This window comes from Labeo rohita, chromosome 1, assembly GCF_022985175.1.
Source record: "Labeo rohita strain BAU-BD-2019 chromosome 1, IGBB_LRoh.1.0, whole genome shotgun sequence".
NCBI lineage: Eukaryota > Metazoa > Chordata > Actinopteri > Cypriniformes > Cyprinidae > Labeo > Labeo rohita.
The window spans coordinates 38,821,312-38,842,513 of NC_066869.1; the positions used below are offsets into that span (position 1 = coordinate 38,821,312).

Consider the following 21,202-nt stretch of genomic DNA (forward strand, 5'->3'; position numbering starts at 1 on the left):
CAGGCTCCAAAAGGGAGTCAGTCCCATAAACCCCCATGTTAAAATGCCCAACTTTACAGCAGAAAAATGGATTTGGTCTGTATCAGTGGTTTTCAAATCCTGGGTCGTGACCTACGAGACTTAAAAAATGGGTCACCAGGATGATTTGAGGAAATTGTATATGTAACAAAATTCAATATTCAGGGAGGAAAGAAGCGGGAACCAGCAAACTTTAATAACTAAATAAACATAAACAACAAAATGAAAGTAAGCAGCAGCACCTCACCGCAGAATCCAACATGTATTTGTGTTTGCACCCTGTTTTTGAAGTGTTAAACATTGTAGCCAAAAACATATCTGTTGATTTCTGGATCGCATTGACCAATCAGAGGTGTTTCGTGAGTCAGATTCCACTTGCCAAGTTCAGTCCTGCATTCTGGAAGCTTGCAAATCCTCTCATTATAACAAAGTGTAGACACCAAAGTCCCTTTAAGGCAAGTCATTTTACTCAGCAACCATCTTTGAAACGCCTCTCGGGCAGGCAAGTGCAGCTCCTATCTATTTAAATGGGGAAACATCAAATTCTCCAAAACTGTTCACCAAGCTTACGATTAAATTTCATATTTGAAATCACCAATGAAATCTGACAACAAATTGTGTCATAAAAATAGTTAATTTTGTTCCAATAGCATTCAAAAAAAGCTTATTTTTCAGGCGAGATCAGCCAATGCGCATATGCAGTACTAAGCGCACGTCTCAGAATGTTGAATGTTTCTATACTGTAGCAACCGGGACTTCTAACGGCAGCTGCAGTGACGCGCTGACTTTACTAGTCAACGATTGGCTCTTTCATTAAGAAGGCGGAGTTTCGCGGCCATAATGAGCGTTGCATCATTCCCCATTCAAAACTATATGAGTGACAAGTCTTGGGTATTCTATAGTCTTTGGTAGACGCAATGTAAATAAGAGATTAATTGTGTAGAGAGAGTCACTGATTATAGCAGAATTTTCTGAGATTATCTGACGATAAACTGAAAATGATAAACTATATATATATATATATATATATATATAGGTGGGTCGCGTCAATTTAAAAAGGAAAAAAAAAATCGCTCTAAAAAAGTTTGAAAACCACTGGTCTATATAGCTACTTTTGCCCTTCATGGCAACTGTGAGGGTGGAATTTTGTATACCTTATCAGTTTAAATTACGTTAAGTCTTAAAGTTCAGCATAATTAAGGGCGTGGCGGTAACTTTTCACACAACTGACCCAAGATCAAATCCGCCTTTTGCCGAACTCTGTCTTTTCCCTTTTCCCATCACATATCAGATCAGTAAGGCATTTATTTTCAATAAAAATCAAGGGAATATTCTAAAAGTACAAATAAAGTGCCCTACAGGTATTTAATTATAGGTGTTTATTATGAGTGTTTATCGGGTGGGGTTAGGGGTAGGTGTAGAGCGGGCTTTTATTGTCCCAGTAAAGCAGCATTCATTTGATAATTTTCCGGACTTTTTCCGTGTTTAAGTGCTATAATCGTATAACCAGTTGGTAGTGCATCTACCAACCCAGAAACCATGAAAAAGGACAACCCAGTAACTTTGTTTAGGTACGCATTTTTCTGCAAGCATGTGAAAAAACAAGCATGTCAGATTTCGCTCTCCCCGTGAAATAGAAAGAGGATCTTATGATAACATTGCCGCTCTTTAATCTGCACTTTTCCACCCACGGTGCTGTCATTTTGTTTTTGGAAAGGACAACAGTGTACCAGTTATAATGCCATGGCAAAAGTTCAAGCAAAGCATGCTAACTATTCTGTCGTTGGCTGCACAGACGAGCACAGAACACTATTTGGAGTCTCAGCCACAGAGGAAACAAGAGAGCAGTTTGTTTATTGATTTATTTCCTGTATAATACGTTGCTGCCACAGATCTAATATAAACGTGATTTCTTTCCTAGCTGTTTACCTCCACAGACATAACCGACTGTTCCATAGCTCCTGAGTGTTTTTAACATAAAATGGTGTGTATTTGACAGTTTAAGCACAATAAGACAAGAAAGAGAACTTAGTACTCACATGCCGTGCAAGAGCCACTTTCTTTGCGTGTGCTTCGGATGTGCGCGCTCAAAAAACCCTGTATCAGAAGTTTAAACGAATATGGGTTAAATGCCACACACATAAACCGATCATCTTGTTTTCTTTACTAAAAGATATAACATTTATTGAAAAAACAGTAAAACTTACTGAAATGTATCATGTAATTGCTGTAACTCTAGAAAGGAGCAATTTGTTAAACATATGCACTGTATTACATATTCATTACTATATTATACATTATTATTTCATAATTCTGCAGCCCTGCTACCCTTCACTGAAAAGAAAAAATTGGAATCCAGTATGTTCCAATATGGATTAATAGTGAATCCAAAATAAGAGAAGGGAAGAATTGTCATAGAGGAAATATTTCATGTCATTCTAGCTACGTGCAATACTTTATGAATCATAAAGTCACTGTAGATGCTTGTCAACACCTTGAGGGTAATTGCAGATGTGCAGATGTTTTAACCTATACACTGCAAACGTACATTTGAAGTGCTCAGATAGCCTTGGAAAGCATTACTGTATAGCAAGTAGACCTTGATCCCTCTCACATTTCAAAAAGCATTTGTTTGCTCTTTATGCCCCTATATGCATCTCTTATGTTTATATATGCATCTCAAGGCCCATTATTCTGCACAATGTTTGCATTTATTTATCCACCATGATTTTTTCTTTACATTGCTTCTGATGATATATGCTAGTCTTCATTACAAACTGTCCTGACCTTGCTCCACTTAGTGGAACAAACAAACAAGAAGTTCTTGAAATGTCTTTGTTTATATTTAATGCTGCTTGTAAGATATTAAACATTATGCACTACATTACTCAATTTGTTTTCAACTCTAAAAAGATCTGTCAAGTATGGCAGTTCATCTGAGGACTGTGTGCGCATGTCGATTGTATAAAAATCAAGTTCACTTTTTATAAGTTATATTAAAGTTTGCAGGGCACTCGGAGAGAGCAAAATGAAAAACTGACACAGCAAAAGGCGAGAGAAACAAACAATGAGAAACAAAGTGAGAGACAGATAGGGAAAGTGGCTGTGCGCTGTCCTGCTGACAGAAAAGCATCATGGGGCTTGTTTGTGCAAATGTTTATAGAGATATGCCCTGTCAACACCTCAGATACCATTACTTACAGTAATTAGTTCTTCCTTGTTGGTGTTTTCTCTCTCTCTTCCTCCTTTGTTTTTGTCACTCTCCCACAGCGTGTGAGTTATGGTAAAGATTATTTGGCCTTTCCTAGCTGTCAGAGCCAACAGACTTTTCGCAACTGATAAATACAGGAATCAACATATTTATAAATCAAAGGGCAAACAGGCTGTTAATGAAATGTAGTTTATGTTCCCGGTGATGTTCTCTGTCCTGGTCCATATCTGGAAAACAAATTTGTGTCCTTCAGGAGGAATTAATGTACCAGGATTGTGTCACGTGATGTGTCACACCCTTACTAGAGTTTTTAATATTTTATATGTTTATGTGTTTTCCTTTGTTTTGTGAAAATTCACGATAACTGTGATAATCTAAATAAAGGATAGATATAGATAGATAGGTTAATTAAATACATGATGTGCCGATCAAATTATTTGCAAATTAATCACATATCTGTTTGGACTGGAGTTTCTTTCAAAGATCTGATGCCTACTTTAACTTTAGCATATTCAGTTTTTTCAGGCACGGTGGTTAAAACCTGTGAATCTTAAAGGGTTAATTCAAAAATGACAGTTCTGTCATTAATTACGCATCTTCATATTGTTTCGAACTTGTCCTTCATTCATCTTCAGAACACAAATTAAGATATTTTGATGAAATCCCAGAGCTTTCTGACCCTGCATAGACAGCAATGTAGCTGACGTGTTCACTAGTAAGTAAAAAATTTTCTGGTTGACTAGTAATCATTAATTTTAAGCAATAGTCGACTTTTAGTCACAAACCATATAAATTATAATAATAGAGCCTTTAATTGCCTGCATAGCCTAATAAGCACTCAAGCACACATAAAGCATACCACAGATATAACAATTATGAATGTGTCAGGGAAAAACAGTAAGGAGGCTGCATTAACGTTTTTGTATGTTAACGTTAAATAATTTATTAATAAACTAGCGATTTCTTTGTTTCCGGCTTAGTAGTTGAAGTCGGCAACACTGACTCGTCATTTTCGCAGTAGTGATGCTCCAGTATATCTGTAATCTGAGAATATTTGTTTTCTATTTGAATTGGTTCATTTAAAAGTAGACATTTCACTCTAGATATATTTTTCACATTTGTAGGGCAAGTATACACAGAGTTTTGAAGTTGCGTGCTCAAGTTCACAGAGACAGAGACAACAGAAAGGGCTTCCTGTTTGCTTTAATTATTTTACAAAAGCGCAACGTCTGGTTGTTATTAACGTCGAGTCTTGACAGATTCGCAAGATGTATTACTCTTATCTGTATGACCAAAAATGACGGAGTATTTTAAAAGCAAGTGACCGCACCGGCGCCACCATTTGTCATGCATTGAGCGCGCTACTATTCAGCTTCCACACTCCGCACAGACACTTCAATAGCACACATTTTGAGCTTATTTATATTTGTATTCTTTCAGATGAAATCCATATTTGAGGTCAGTGAGTGATAGGTCAGCATATGGATGTCCTGCCAGATGTACTATATTACCACATAGACCAGCCGTTAATTTAATAAAATTTTGGTCGACCAAGGCTCTGCTCATTGACTAACTGTTAGTCGACTATTAGGGGGCAGCTCTAGTAAGGACATTGTTAAAATTATCAGTGGTGCAATCTTAATTTTATGGTCATGGTGGTCTTGTGAACGTGCAGCGAAGACTGACACTGAAGAGAAAAAAATGTTGAATAAAGTCATTATTTTTGTTTAATAAAATTACAGTTCAACCACTGATTTCACATGGACAATTGTAACTACGTCCTTACTAAGACATCGTTACATGGACTACTTGAACAATGTCCTTACTACCTTTCTGAGCCTTGAACATGCCAGTTGCGTTGCTGTCTGTGCAGGGTTGGAAAGCTCTCGGATTCCATCAAAAATATCTAATTTGTGTTCTGAAGATGAACAAAGGTCTTATGAGTTTGGCACAGTATGTGGGTGAGTAATTAATGATACAATTTTCATTTTTGGGTGAATGATTCCTTTAACTTGAAGCTGCTTAAAGCCAGCCATTGAGTTTAGAACTTGCAGAACTAAGAACGTTCTTACCTTTTGTGTACAATATCACAAAGTTAGTGAACAGACTGTGAGGGTTCTCTGAAGTTGGGAAATGGTGTTGAGGAGATACTAAGCACCACACACACACACAGAGAGACTGAACTGGTCAGTGATGTGTCTTAGCCATTCAGGACAACATTACTAACTGTGTATGTCTCACATAATGATATAGCCTTTCATCAGTGTGGTGTTTTTATATGAGTAAATGCAACTTAATCCTAAATTACTGTTATTATGTTGATTTATCTGAAGTCTTTGATTATAATGTCTTCTTGTATTCTTTACTCTTCCCCTTTTCTTTTCTCTCCTCAACTCTCCTCCTCTCAGATCTTTCTAAATGCAAACTCAATCCGTCTTGGAAATCTTCCACATGGGAGTGTGGACCCTTTGCTCGGTCCAGGAACCACGTACCCCAAACAAACTGTGTACGAGGTGTGTGTATGTCCCAGCGGCAAGCTCTACCTGTCTCCTGCAGAGAGCTCCTCCACCTGCCAGACCACCAACAGTGTGTGTCTTTGGAGCTGAGAAAGGTGGGTGGGCCATGGACCACCCAGCACCAGAAAGGCCTTCCTTCACCTTTCCACTCTTGCTCCTTCCCGTCCTCCTCTACTTCCTCTGACCTCTTTCCTTTCATAATACTTTTCTGTTAAGCCTTTCTTTTATCCATCCATCCATTTGTCTGTCAAAATTCTGTCTATCTATCTATCTGTCTATCTATCTATCTATCTATCTATCTATCTATCTGTTTATCTCTCTGTCTGGCTGTCTGACTAGCTGTCTATCATAAACCATATATCTGTATGACTGTGTGTCTGCCCCTGCTGAAAAAAAACAAAACAATAGAAACCATCACAGAAATTCTCTACCTGATCTCATGACGAAAACGTACCTGTAGGAACTTTTTCCGCAAGTTGCAAAATGCATACCAATAAGTACATATCACTGCAGTTTCCAACAGAAATGAACACTAGAGGTGGTAAAACAGCAAGCACTTGTAATTGTTTTTGTACACAGTTATAATTACAGCTCCATATGTTTTGCTTTCCGGGCGTAAAAAGTAGCACAGAACTGGACTTAGGAGGGGGACATGGACATTTCACATTGACTATATCAAAACATACATGACGGTATGTATTTTGTGTCTTGCGAAAAAATTCCCACAGGTACGTTGTTGTCATGAGATCAGGTTGGAAATTCGAATGGTTTCCACTACAAATACCACTACAAGCATTACTAACCATCAACTTTTCACCATTAAAACCATTAAAAAATTGTCTCATGTTGTGTGTTTTGGGACATATTTCATTAGGATTTAGTGGTTTTAGAAAACCATCAATAAAAGGTGACCAATTAACAGTAGAGTCCAAAAGGCAACATTACAGTTTCCATTAAAGCTAGTACAATTCCCATTATAACCAGTAAAACCATTACAAATTCTGTTATGGTTTCTGTTTTTCGTTTTTTTTTTTTCAGCAAGGATCTGTCTGTCTATCTAGCTAGCTAGCAGTCTATCATAAAAGTGTCTATCTGTCAGTCTGTCTCTAGCTAGCTAGCTAGCAGAAAAGCATCTGTCTAGGTATCTAACTAGCTAGCTGTCTATCATAAAAAGCGTCTATCTGTCTGTCAGTCAGTCAGTCAATCTAGCTAGCTAGCTAGCTATCATAAAAACATCTGTCTGTCTATCAAGCAGTCAGTCTATGCAGATATCTAGCTAGCTAGATAGCTGTCTGTCTGTCTGTCTAACTATCTATCTAGCTAGCTAGCTATCATAAAAGCATCTGTCTATCTAGCAGTCAGTCAGTCTGTCTAGATAGCTAGATAGCTAGCTAGCTGCACATCATAAAATCGTCTGTCTGTCTGTCTTGCTACCCTGGTGAAGAAAACAGCATATGCTGGTAGGTATGTTTTGATGCTGGGATGCTGGTTAGGTAGGTTTTGATGCTGGTTTAAGCTGGTCCTTTGCTGGTTTATGCTGGTCCTTAGCTGGTTTATGCTGGTCCTTTGCTGGTTCATGCTGGTCCTTGACCAGCAACATGACCAGCAAAAACCAGCAAAGGACCAGCTTAAACCAGCTAAGGACCAGCATAAACCAGCAAAGGACCAGCTTATACCAGCATCGAAACATACCTAACCAGCATTCCAGCATCAAAACATACCTACCAGCATATGCTGTTTTTTTCACCAGGGTAGCTAGCTAGCTATCATAAAAGCATATGTCTATCTAGCAGTCGGTCAGTCTGTCTAGATAGCTAGCTAGCTAGCTAGCTGTCCATTATAGAAGCGTCAGTCAGTCAATCTTGCTAGCTAGGTAGCTAGCTATCATAAAAGCATCTGTCTATCTAGCAGTCAGTCATTCTGTCTAGCTAGCTAGCTAGCTGTCCATCATAAAAGCGTCTGTCAGTCAGTCTGTCTAACTATCTTGCTAGCTAGCTAACTAGCTATCATAAAAGCGTCTGTCTATCTAGCAGTCAGTCAGTCTGTCTAGCTAGCTAGCTAGCTGTCCATCATAAAAGCGTCTGTCAGTCAGTCTGTCTAACTATCTTGCTAGCTAGCTAACTAGCTATCATAAAAGCATCTGTCTATCTAGCAGTCAGTCAGTCTGTCTAGCTAACTAGCTAACTGTCCATCATAAAAGCGTCTGTCAGTCAGTCTGTCTGTCTGTCTAACATCTTGCTATCATAAAAGCATCTGTCTATCTAGTAGTCTATCTATCTATCTATCTATCTATCTATCTATCTATCTATCTATTATCTATCTCTATGTATGTGTCTCTTTCTGTTGATCTATCTGTCTGTCTGTCCCACAGTGAACGTACATCACCCTTCCCTGTCATTTTTTCTTTGTCTTCTTCCTCTCATCTTTTCTCTTCCTCTTTCAATTTATCCTCTTTCCCATCTTCCTCTTCCCCTTTTATCCTCTCAAGCAGAAATCAGGAATCATTAGGCGTATCTTGGCTCGGTCGAAGCCGCATCTTCCCAATCTGTAAATGGAGCAGAAACTCTCTTGTTTTTTGTGTTTTGTTCCTCTTATTTTTGTATGAGCGTCTGACTCAGTGGAGGACTGTGAATGTGTGCCGGGACGCTGGACTGCACTCGTGAATGAGCACACACACACGGCAACCCGCGAACGAGCGCGTGTTTTTCTAAAGAAGATACAAAGGTGCCTTTGCTACTGTTAGTAAAGCACATCACCTGCTACTGTCCCTCCACGTGCAGTAAGACTAACCTCCGCTAGGAAAACTGACCGAACGAACCCTTTCCTCTCTTTTAGTTCCTGGGTCAAAAAGATACTACAGAAACAGAACAGAAAAGAAAACAAAAACTTACTTTCCTCTTGGATGTTTTTTTTTTTTTTTTTTTTGGAAAAAAGCACAAGATTATGCCATGTATATAACAACATTAATAAATAATAATAAAAAGAGAAAGTTTATTTTAAGAATTTTGTATTCAAGAATGCTTGATAACATTTCTTTTTTATTGTTTAGGTCTCATGGACATGTTTACATGTACTATGGTGAGTTAATGTTAAAATAATGTTTTTTTTTTTTCCTTCTTCCTCTTCTTTTTTTAATACTCTTTACCTGTTATCAACCAAATTACATTGTTGGATTGTGTTTAGGTCCTAACTAAAATTGATCCTGCCAGTCAAAAAGAGGTGCCGTAATCTTTTCCCAACTCTATGGCTATGTTTTTATTTAATTTAATTTTGTGTGTGCGAGAGTGTCTTTTTTATTCCCTTCACATGATGTAGTGTAAAAATCAATACTGCAAGTTTATTATTAATCATCGTTGTTACATTATTTACTGTTTTCAGTGTTTCAGGCCATGGACCACTGCACTTGGGTAAATTAAAATATGATTTAGAGGGTCATTTCTGCAAAAAAAATGTTTCACATTGAATGAAAAGCAAACTGCCAATATGGAATAACCTTTCATAGTGTTCTATAGGGAAAAGTATACAGTTATGAGAAGGAGTTTTTGACTTATTTGGAAAAATGTACTGATGCAAGAATAGCTCCTAAAATGTCATTTCATAGTAATGAATTAAGTGATAATTAAAAACAGTTCGACATAAGCAACATGCACAAAATTAGGAGCCATTTGTGTAAAAAATTTACTTCCAAAGAGGTTATCACACTTATTGTACAGCAGTAATTCAACAACACTTGTGTTTATGCCTGTCATCAACCTCATTATGACACATGAAATATTGTCATTTGAACATTTTGACAGCAGTATTCTTCACTTGCGAAAGACCTAACAAAGTATGTTTGGCAATAGGAGATAAAAGGTGAAAAATAAAGTAATCACGCCTGTAATAAATGAAGCGTACCTCTAAGTTTAAAAACTCAACTTTGTTGGAAAAAAGATATCCACAAATATGGAATAACCTGACATGGGTCTGAATAGCGAACTGTAGAATGGGCTAATGTACAGTAGTATGAGGTGCTTAGCTTCAGAATAGCTGTTTATTTATTTGTGTTTACGTTCTGTAGGAGAGAAGATTTCTTAAACTCAAAGATATATTTTCTTAAAAATTCTATGCAATGTGTTTGTAAGATTGCTGTGAGGTTGGAATATTATTCAGTTACATAAGAGGTCAAAAATACTGTCCTAGATTTTCTTTTCATCATAACTCCAGTATTATAAGACTCAAAATAAACTGGCTCATGAGTTTGAAAATAATTAAAAATAAACACGAAATGATGAACACATGCAAATATGTTTATTTGGGAGACAATGAAACCCAAGCACTGTCTTTCCATTTCTCACCAATTTTAGTGACATTGACATTTGACATTTGAGTCCAGGAGAGTTGATTTATTTTCTGTGAAGAAAAGTAAGGACATGTGTTACATCTTCCTGTCTCTGTCTTTTTATTTCTTTATTTTCTGTCCATTTTCTATCAGTGTTTGAGTAGAATGGGTGGAGGCAGGCCGAGGCAGTCTTTGAGGCTTTCGGATCAAATTTACCATGAAATAGAACATCTTCATAAAAGGATGAGGTCAGTGCTTTGGTTAGGACTCACTCCTTTGGCACCTCTACTCTCATTTGGAAAAGCAGAGAGGTCTTATGAACTCTGGGAGAGAAGCTAAACATCTAGGCTGTAAGAAGCCTATTCATTCTTCACTGTATTTTGTGCTCATAAATTTTGGCCCACAATTAAAAACGTGTTTTGAGTGTAAAACAAACACCCTTCAGGGTATTTGTGCTTGTTTGTTTGGATTTTTGCTTTTTTTTCCAAACATATGTACCCCTTTTCGGTCATTGCACTTTTTTATTTACTTTTTAATGTGTTTTAAAATGCGATTTGAAGGTGAAATATGATTAAATCTGTTTCCAAGGGCTTTGAAAACAAACTTTGTTGAGTCTTGAGATACAGATTCATTACAAATTCAGTGTGAATTTCATACTTATTGTTCAAAGCCATCTGTACTACAGTGTCTGGATTTTAAAAATGATTAAAATATAAAAAAAATAGCTTTCCTAAACAATTAATAACTTGTCTAGGACAAAACAGCTGTTGACTGAGTTCACTTGTTTTGAATAGCGTCTAAGAAGATTGCCTAAATTTAATTGTAGTTGTATTCTGCTCTAAATAATGAATGTTTGTGAGACGTCTCATTGGCACTCGGAAGGGATAAACACGCTGAATAAAGAGTTGAGAAGTAGACGGACAAATCGCAACCCACAGGAGGCAAATTACTGAAATCAAATGCACAAACACACACATAAACACTTTAAAGTTTTCACCCTGTCTTACTGTTATAGTTTTTTTTCTGTATTTTTAGCATCATTCTCACCATTCTGTCTTTTTCAATCTCTTTGTTTTTCAGTGAATTCACACAATGAGACCAGGGGTCATCAGATGCAAAACTCACTTTTACATGTTGTTTCAACGTAAATGTGTGTTTGCAGTGTGAATTTCTTAATAATGTGCTAGTTAGCAAGAAGCCCACAGAAGAGAGGGGTGGGGTGAGCAGAGCTCATTAGCATTTAAAGGAGCATGCAACAAAACTGGTTGATGTCTGCAGAGCTGATTTTAGGGCGTGTTTTTTTACACTACCATTGAGAAATTTTAACCAAAGTATGTTATAGATTCATTAAAACCCTAATGAATCATATCAGCTTGTGGAAAATGGGCATCCGATGACCAATATAACTGCAATTCAGTTTAACCTGTAAAATTAAGTCTTTTTTTTTTTTTTAGAGCAAACTCATTTTCATTCTATGTAAAGTGCTCTTGTTATATATTATGCCTTATTCACAAAACTGTTTACCTGGTGCAATTCATGTTGTGCTTTTACTGCCTACAGAGTTTAAAGCTAAAGAAAATATATTTGTTTTCATTTTCTATTGATCATGGCATCAGTAATTCATCAAATGATGCTCAAATGATGTAGAAGAGCATTATAACTGGGCATATATCCAGATATGGAGAGTAGATTAGCGTACATACTGCGTTTTAAAGAGTCAGTTGGATTGTCTGGTTTTGAAAGAAGTGTTTTATGCTTGCTAAGCATGAATTTATTTAATTATTTTACAGTAAATGTTTTTACAATTTAAAATAATTGTTTTCTATTTTAATATGTTTTAAAATGTAATTTATATAACTAAATTGCCAGTAGCCATTACTCCAGTCTTCAGTGTCATGATCCCTCAGAAATGAGTCTAATATGCTGATTTGGGGTTTAAGAAACTATTCTTGTTATTATCAATGTTGAAAGCAGTTGTGATCACTTTTGATCAATTAAATGCATCTTGAAGGGGTCATAAACTGAGAAACCAAAATTCTCTAGATCTTTTGACATGTAAGAGGGGATTGTACTATAAAAACATCCTGTAAGTTTCAGAACTTAAAACTTTCTGGTTAGTCTAAAAACAGCGTATATTTGAAGCCAATCTGCCAAAATGACAGGTTGTGGAATGTGCCACTTTATGATGTAATAGTGTGGCTAAACCCCGCCTCCGCAGAAGATCATCAACACCTGCTTCTACATCACTGCCTGTTTAGCTCCGCCCACCGATTTGCATATAACAAGGGAGTAGGGCTGCACGATTAATCGCACGATGTCGTGAGGCGCGTTTAGTCAATGAAGCCGGTACTTTGATTAGTAGTAAAGCTCCATCACGTGCGTTCAGCTGGAGCGGCAAGTAATACACAGAGCCGTAAAGCACTGACAAGCTACGCCAAATCGCGTGCAAAGTCGAAGTCGATTTTGAGCGCGATTTTGGCGTAGCTTGTCAGTGATGTACGCACGTGATGGAGCTTTACTACAAGGGAGGCAAATGCCAGTCTATGCACAAACCAAACAATAAAGATGGCTCTGAAGACAACAAGATGTTGTGCAGTGCCAAGTTGTGGAAAAACACAATCTTTGCATTACCTTCCTTTTGATCCCAACATTAGGAAAGAGTGGATAAACTATTTTTAAGGAATTTCCAAACCACGTCAGTAAAAACTTGGTCCTTTGTTCACTTCATTTTTACCGCCTATTTGTTTATAAACAAGACCAAATTTGATGCAGGATTTTCAGAAAGATTGAAACTAAAAAAAAAACATTCTATGCCAAATTACAGATCGTTTGATATCTACTGAGTATTTATGCATCCATCCATGAAGAATGTAGGCTGTCAAACATACACAACTATTAATCAATCATAGCAGTGGGCATTTACTTCCGAGTCTACAATCCACCACGCCTATTCAAACAGAGCGTTCTGATGAGGGTAGTTAAAAACATGACAGAAAATAGCTGATTACTTCTAAATTATGTTTTTAATGTAAAAATCTTTATATTATTAATGGACATCAGAGAATTGTACAAAATAATAAAAAAGGGCAGTTTCATGATCACAGCATGTTGATCTGCATTCATTGTGTCTTTATAAAAGTTTTGAATTTTAAAATGATATCTAGTATTCATTTTATGGAAGAAAGATAGGTAATAGACAATAGAAAAAAGAAGATATCGCATTAGCTAACAGTAGCAGGATTATTTCGGTCACCTCAAATGGTCTTGGCTGTAGCACTTTCAAGTCACGGAGAATCTTTGATGTCTAACGTAACATGATTCCTGGTGCACATCTGCCGTAATGGCACAGAATAGCACAGAAGCTAATATGAGCGCTCTCAGGCATATTAAATCAGATTAGGCAGGCAATCACCTGAAACAATGTGTCTAGCCAAGGGCCACACTGCCCCATCAGAGCCATTCAACTGCTGCCATTTATTTAATGTAATAGAATGTAATTCAGATTGTAATTTAGAATGATTAATTGTATTATACTGTAGGAACATCAGTGATCCCAAAGGGAAAATCAGACGGGTACTGTCACTAATATTTGTTTGACTGTCTGCTTCATGTTTACGGATAAAGCTACATCTGGATGATTCATAAAGTCCCGAGGACATGCCTGGAATTCCAGAGTCCCGTCTTTTCTTTTCTTTTCTTTTCTTTTCTTTTCTTTTCTTTTCTTTTCTTTTCTTCACTCAGTCACTCTCATTTAATCACAGCATGTAAAATGCACACAATAACAGACTGTTGAATAAAAAGGTGTATTGATTGATGGCCTCTTTAATGAATTTTCAAAAATAATGTGCGAATTGCGAATAAAAAGCCTATTCGTTATAAAATAAAAGCTCACTTTAGTCTCCTGAAATACTGACATTTCTCTGTAAAATTATCGTGATTATATACATTTCTGTGTGCTTAACTACCTGTGTTCTTCCATCTTCAGTAAAAACAAGCAGATAAGCAGAAGGTATAAATCATTAAAGTTTATGACTTCAGACATTTCAGATGCCAATTCTATCTTCTTTTTCCCTACAGAAAAAACAATTTGATTAGGTATTATAAGGTCAACAAAATATTGATGCATCCATCACATATTATTTTCCAGGCCTCTCTTGAAGTACTGTGGTCCCCACAAGAACTTGTTTACTTGGATTATGCTGAGGGGGTTGAATCTAAAGGGAGGTAAAAGTTTCTTTCTCTCAGAAATGTTTCATCTATTTCAATGAAAATCGTTATCCATATTAGAAAAAGAGAACATATACACAAAAAGCTGGTGTGGAGGGAGATTCCGATCTATCCTTTGATCATTTTGCGTAGAAAAACTGAATCTGATAATGCTGAACTGAACCCCGCCAGGTGTCCCGTCAACACCAAGGAGGTCTATAATATCTGGAGAAAGTTATCTGTTTGGATTCACATTGATCTCACTGGCAGTTCCTGCTGCCTTGAGTCAGAGTGCATAAAAATAAGTGGGATTCATTCAATAATGAGTTGAAAATTTACCAGTGGTGGACAGTAATGAAGTAGTTTTACTTCCTTACTGTACTTAAGAACATTTTTCAAGTATCTGTACTTTACTAGAGTAGTATTATTTCGATTAACTTCTACTTCACTACATTCCAAAGCATAAGATCGTACTTTTTACTTCACTACAGTTCATAAACATTTTGTTACTCCTTATAATACATCACATGCTCCGAGACGCAGAAGCGGTATCTGATTCATGAACAATGCAATTCTTTTCAATGAACGATTCATTCACAAATTGGAATGATCCGATTGCCGCTGTTCTCGAGACTCATTGATTCAAATGATCCGTTTAAAGCGAGTCTCCAGTGAACTGAATTCACAAGTAAGAACCGGGAGATCTTGTGAGTGTGAACGCGACTGGTGCTGCGAAATGTAAGTTACTAATAGATTTTAGGATTAATTATTGTAACTGAAAATTGTATTTAGGTCAAAACTGTCAGTTGTTTGTAAACTAAATCTGCTGTGAACGGTGATATATTTAAGCCCACTTAAATGCTTGAATGCAGACACATCAACATCAGTGTCTTGTGTCTCTGTTTTAGGTCAAAAACGAAACATTAAAAACACAGATTAAATAAAGTAACAAGCACGTTCATATTCCCCGATGCTGTAACGTTAGCAGTTTTGTTAAAATGCTACGCATTTAGCCCCGTGTGACGTCTGTTTTTATATTGTTTATCAACGGTATAATTTTAGTAGACAGATATGAATGTTTATTCATAACCAGTGTAAATGTAATAGGTTACAGATTACAAGTTACTTGATTTAAAATGTAATAAGTAGTGTAACTTTTCAATTACTTTATTAAAGTAATGTAACATTACTTTTAATTACTTTTTGATTACTTTTCTAAATTTCTAATATTTTCAACTGTTAATGATTTTGAAACATTTAAACCAGGCAGAGTGAACCTTGCAGTAGCACTCAACACTGATTACTGTCAGACTTTCAAAAATTATCAAGCATATAGCACTGACTTAAGTTCCCCCGAATGAGCCTGAGCTGTGTAATAATTTAATTGAAAGCACAGCCACCACAAATTCAGACCTTTTTTTTTGTTTTGTTTTTTTACTTATTTTTTGGGGCCTTTATGCCTTTTATTGTGATAGGATAATAGAGAGACGACAGGAAAAAGCTAGGAGGAGAGAGGGGAGCGGGATCGGCAAAGGACCTTGAGACGGGAATCGAACTCGGGTCACTGTGAGCGCACTTGCACTATATGTCATAATAAAATCATAACATAACATCATAACAAGAAATAGTTTAATAGCTGTGATACTGGGTTTGAAATCAGATGTTTGCATAGTTATGACAGAAAACACTAGCATCTAACAATGCCTTGGGAAAAACAATCTTAAAAAATAAAGTTTAGGCATAAACCCAAATAGGAAATAAAACAGTTATCGAATAAGCATGTGTCCTATTCTGTGCCCTAAACTCCTGAAACATTGTTGTCTCATTTTAGAGCAGTCAATGCAATTTATGAAGGAAAGTCAATTAAATCTGTAAGTGGGGGTGTGTGTGTGAAAAAATTCAGATGTAATCCCCTTTGTAATCACTGGCATTTTTCAAAAGTAACTGTAATTTAATTACACATTTTTTTCTCAGTAACTGTAACTAATTACAATTACTGTTCATAACCTGAAAATAAGTAAATATGGTTAGCTGAGACTAACTGTCTAGCTAACAAGTTTGCAGGTGTTAAGTTGAGATAATTTTTAGATATAAAAACCAAATATTTTTTATTCAACCACCTAGAGAGATTACATCTGAGGGAACAAGAAAGGATGTGATATTCAAAGTGCAAATGTGATGCCTTCTAGGGACATTTGGCCAGGGGTGTTTTTACACCACAGAAAAGGTTTGAGAAGAAAAAAAAATCATTATGAAAACATAATTATATGTTCTTCCTAACTTCAGGCCTTATTCTCATTTCATATATAACTGTAAAACAACGAGCTTTAAAACACCTTTTTTTCATACTGGTGGAAATTAGATGGTCAAATCGGTTTTCCCTCAGGTCCATCGCAGTGTAAGCTTCACAGTGAACATTACTGCATCACTCTTGTCAACGTAGTCCATATCAACAACAAAAATATATCTTTACTCCATATAGTGGTTATTTTGGGAAAATCCCAGGTATTTTACTATAATATAAAATTAAATTAAGTAACCTAAAAAATTTCAAAATAAATCTATCAGTACTTTTTTACTTAAGTACATACAAAACCAAGTACTGCTGTACTTTCACTTAATAAAAAACTTGAAGAGTACTTTTACTTTTACTGAAGTAATACTTTATTATACATATTTTACTCAAGTACTTGATTTGTGTACTTCGTCCACCACTGAAATGTACCTTAAAAAGAAAGTTTACCTAAAAATGAAGTTCTGTCATTAATTTCTCACCCTCATGTCTTTCCAAACCAGTAAGACCTTCATTCATCTTCAGAACACAAATTAAGATATTTTTAATGAAATTCGAGAGCTTTCTGACCCTGCATATAGACAGCAATACACCTGACACGTTCAAGGCCCAGAAATGTAGATTTAAAACATTTAGTTTCCTTGGAAACCCAGTCTTCCTGAATAGAAGCAATTTTGTATTATTTAGAAATATATTCTAGATATTTTTCTATATATATTTTATACAAGAGATTGTCCACCCAAAATGAAAATTAATTTGCTCACCCTCATGTCGTTCAAAACCTATATGACTTTACTTCTTTTATATTGGTAACTTTTGGTTCCCACAGACCTTTGACCCTATATTTAATTTAACAAATTAAAACTAGGCTGTGAGGAATAGACTTACAGTCTTTACAATGCATCAAGGTCATACATACATACAATGCATACAACCTGCATAAAGGTCCCAAATAACGTAATAGTTATGTTACGAAATAGCTTTATCTTATGGAAGCTTTTTATCTACTGACATTTTTTTTTTTTTTTTTAACTTTTTGTAAACTAAACAAATCAGTGTGTTGCTAAACAACATTACAATGTATGAAACATCCTGCTGACCCTCACAGTCTTGTTTTTTTTTTTTTTTTTCTGTTATAAATTAAGTAATGGCGCTACCTTGACCAAGACTTCCACTGTATGTTTTGTCTATATAATAGAAGTCTGTGGGAACCAAAACTGTTTTGGTTACCAACATTCTTCAAAATATGTTTTTTGTGTTCAGCAGAAGAAAGAAATGCATACAAGTTTGGAACGACATGACGGTGAGTAAATTATGCTAATTTTCAGTTTTGGGTGGACTATTGCAGGGGTGTCAAACTCAGTTCCTGGAGGGCCGCAGCCCAGCAGAGTTTTGTTCCAACCTTGCTCCAACACACATACTATGCAGTTTTCAATTAAGCCTGAAGGACTTGATTAGTCGGGTCAGGTGTGTTTAATTAGGGTTGCATCTAAACTCTGCAGGGCTGCAGCCCTCCAGGAGCAGAGTTTGACACCCCTGGTTTATTGCATATCTAAAGCTGTGAACTTTTCCAGTCAGCCATCTTGTTCTGTTTATGTCCCACAGATACTTGATCACAGTTTTCAGTTGTTGGGTTGAAGAAGTCATTTTCTTTATGTTTGTTCTGTTTACTCGGTTCATTTATAGCAACAAAGGTACTTAAAACTCAGATCAGAAAGCTGCACTCAAGCTCAAGGGCAGAAGATTTTCAGAAGTATCGTTCTGCTGAGTGCTTTGAGATTGAAAGCTGCTTTTACTTCGTCTCTGACATTCCATCTTCATCACTGTGACATTGTCATTGTCATACAAATGACTTTATCATGCACTATTCTTTCAAATTACATTCTCTCTAATGTAGCTTTTAACATTTATAATAGAGATGGGATTTTTTTTTTAGCCTCCATTTTCCAGACTTCTTTTTTTTTTTTTGGATTATTTATTATTGTCACTCCCATACACAAATGTAATTTATGCTCAGGCCCACACAGAATCTGCACCTGGAGAAAAGCTCAGCAGATTTTCCACAAAATTGGAACAGAATTCCATTTAGTGGAACTGTCATTCACAAAGTTCTGCTTCGCATCCTCTACTTACATGCTTGTTTATGAAATATTTTGAGTAATTTCATAATGCTTTCAACTACCAGTCATATAAAGTAAACTACTTTCAGCTCAGTTTCACCTAATTTAACATAAATCAGATCCATTTGCCTATATTTAAGGGGGCTTCTAATTTTAAAACACCTCATGGCTCATTTCACTCTGGATGTGTCTCATACGGTATATATCATTTGAAACGTATGGTTTATCATTGTACAGATTATGTATCAAACTGAGTGTGAAAGGATTAAACTCAGAAGACATGTTTTCTCCCATTTCTACATGCAAACAGAGTTTAGAAACCTACTTAAGCTCCCATTTGTTCCTAAACCCCTGTAATATTCAGATGTGAGAACATATACTTGCACACAAAAGTATGTGAACTCACCATATGTGAGTTTATATTTTAACCGTGAATTTATGTCTCTTTGTTCCATATTTTACTCAACCATTCTTCTTTGTAATGTAGGCTGTTTTTCTGTACTGAGTCAAGCAGTCTTTTTGAAATGAAATCTTTTTTTTTTCTCAGTGTAATTTTGCAGGTCAGAGTTCAACAAGCTTGAACTTCAGTACACATCCAGAGATGAAACTTTATTTCCGCTCTGCAGCATTCTCAGTTGAATGAATGGGCAAAAAAGAAAAAATGGAGCATTGTGTCTATCATGACCCCACATTTAACATTATACAAACAGACTCTGTTCAAGTAAGTTCTATCTTCATTTTGAACACCATACTTACCGATTGTTTTAAAAGCTTTACGCACTTTGCTTTGTAAAAGTACTATATTAGTTTGATATGTTGTAATATACTGTATAATGCTGCGTTTCCATTGCAGATTTGTGCAAAACTTTTGCGATATTTTATACATCTATTAAAAAAACTATTGCAAAAACTTTGCAATTGCAGTTGCAAATTATAAAGTCAGAACTGTGTGATGTCAACATGAAATTCAAAATTGTGAAAAACAGTCACAATTCAGATTTTTCTCATAATTGCGTGATAGAACCTTACAATTGCATTTGACTTTTTTTTTTGCTGTTGTGTTATAAAGTCAGAATTGCATGATATAACCTTAAAATCTAGAGAAAAAAGTCAGAATTGCGAGATGTAAACTCACAATTGTGTTATACAGTCAGAACTGCGAGATAAAAACTCACAATTCTAACTTTTTTCTTGCAAATGTGAGTTTGTATCACGCAATTCTGACTATAACTCACAATTGCATGTTATAAAGTCAGAATTGCAAGATATAAAGAATAAAAAACTCATCTTGCAATTTTGAGAAATAAAGTCAGAATTGTGAGATTTCTGCTATTCAGAATTGATTATTTCTCAGAATTGAGAATTTATGTCTCGTAATTCTGATTTTATAACTCACAATCGCGAGTCTATATTACGCAATTCTGACTTCATTTCTCAATCAGAATCCAGTATTCAGACAGACCTTGGAATAAAGTACATTAAAGAATGATCATGTGATTTTCACATACACCAGGTGACCTGTAAATGTGGAAAAAACTGTTTCCACTACAGTTTTGCGAAAGATTCCTTTTTAAGTTGCATGAAAAACCACCTCATGTGACTGACAAAAAAACCCTGCTTTTTTGTGATATATGGGTGTTTTTGTGAAATTGACGTGCTTCCATTAAACATATTTTCAGTTCAAAATTTTGAAGAGTAATGCAAACAGTTTTTGAAGTGTGTCCAGAGAGATTAAACTTGGAGATTAAACTTGGAACTACCTGTGCATTAAATGGTTTTACTGCATACCTGCGGGCAATCAGAATCCAGTATTCAGACAGACCTTGGAATAAAGTACATTAAAGAATGATCATGTGACTTTTACATACACCAGGTGACCTGTAAATGCAGAAAAAACTGTTTCCATTGGAGTTTTGCGAAAGATCGCTTTTTAAGTTGCCTGAAAAACCACCTCATGTGAGTGACAAAAAAACAGCTGTTTTGTGATATATGGGTGTTTTTGTGAAATTGACGTGCTTCCATTAAACATATTTTCAGTTCGCAATTTTGAAGAGTAATGGAAACAGTTTTTGAAGTGTGTCTAGAGTGTCCAGATTCTTTTGGTGTATGCACCTATTTCTTTCAGATCAAGTTTCCTATTTATTATTTATTAATTATGTATTATATATGCCTTTATTAAGATATAATTCTACAGTTAAATACTGATTATTATCAATTAGTTTAGGATTGGGGCTTAGTTTAGGGGTAGTTGTTATAATGCATACTTTACTGATGGTATCACTCTTTTTAACCATTGGTTACCTTATGGGAGCACCCTAAAAATGATGAATAAAGCTGATCTGTTTTATATAATTTGTGAAGGAGCTGTAAACTGAATCAACAAGATATATAAACAGTATGTGTTCTATTGCAATTGTACAATACTATCATATTTTATACCAATTTGTTCCAAAATGTTGATTCATTTGGGAACGAAACATGTGATTGACTGAGTGAGCCACTGAGCCATTTATTCAA

General features: G+C 35.8%; 1 protein-coding gene across 2 annotated transcripts in view; it reads left to right on the forward strand.

Moving 5' to 3' along the window:
- The window catches only part of LOC127167824 (zeta-sarcoglycan), a 309,249-nt gene extending 301,963 nt beyond the window's left edge, over positions 1–7,286 (forward strand). For both annotated transcript variants that reach the window (XM_051114095.1, XM_051114105.1), the window contains one exon: positions 5,638–7,286. In XM_051114095.1, coding sequence (XP_050970052.1) covers positions 5,638–5,835 — 198 coding nt within the window. In that variant the 3' untranslated portion in view covers positions 5,836–7,286. The remainder of the gene's footprint in view (positions 1–5,637) is intronic.
- The last annotated feature ends 13,916 nt before the right edge of the window (positions 7,287–21,202 follow it).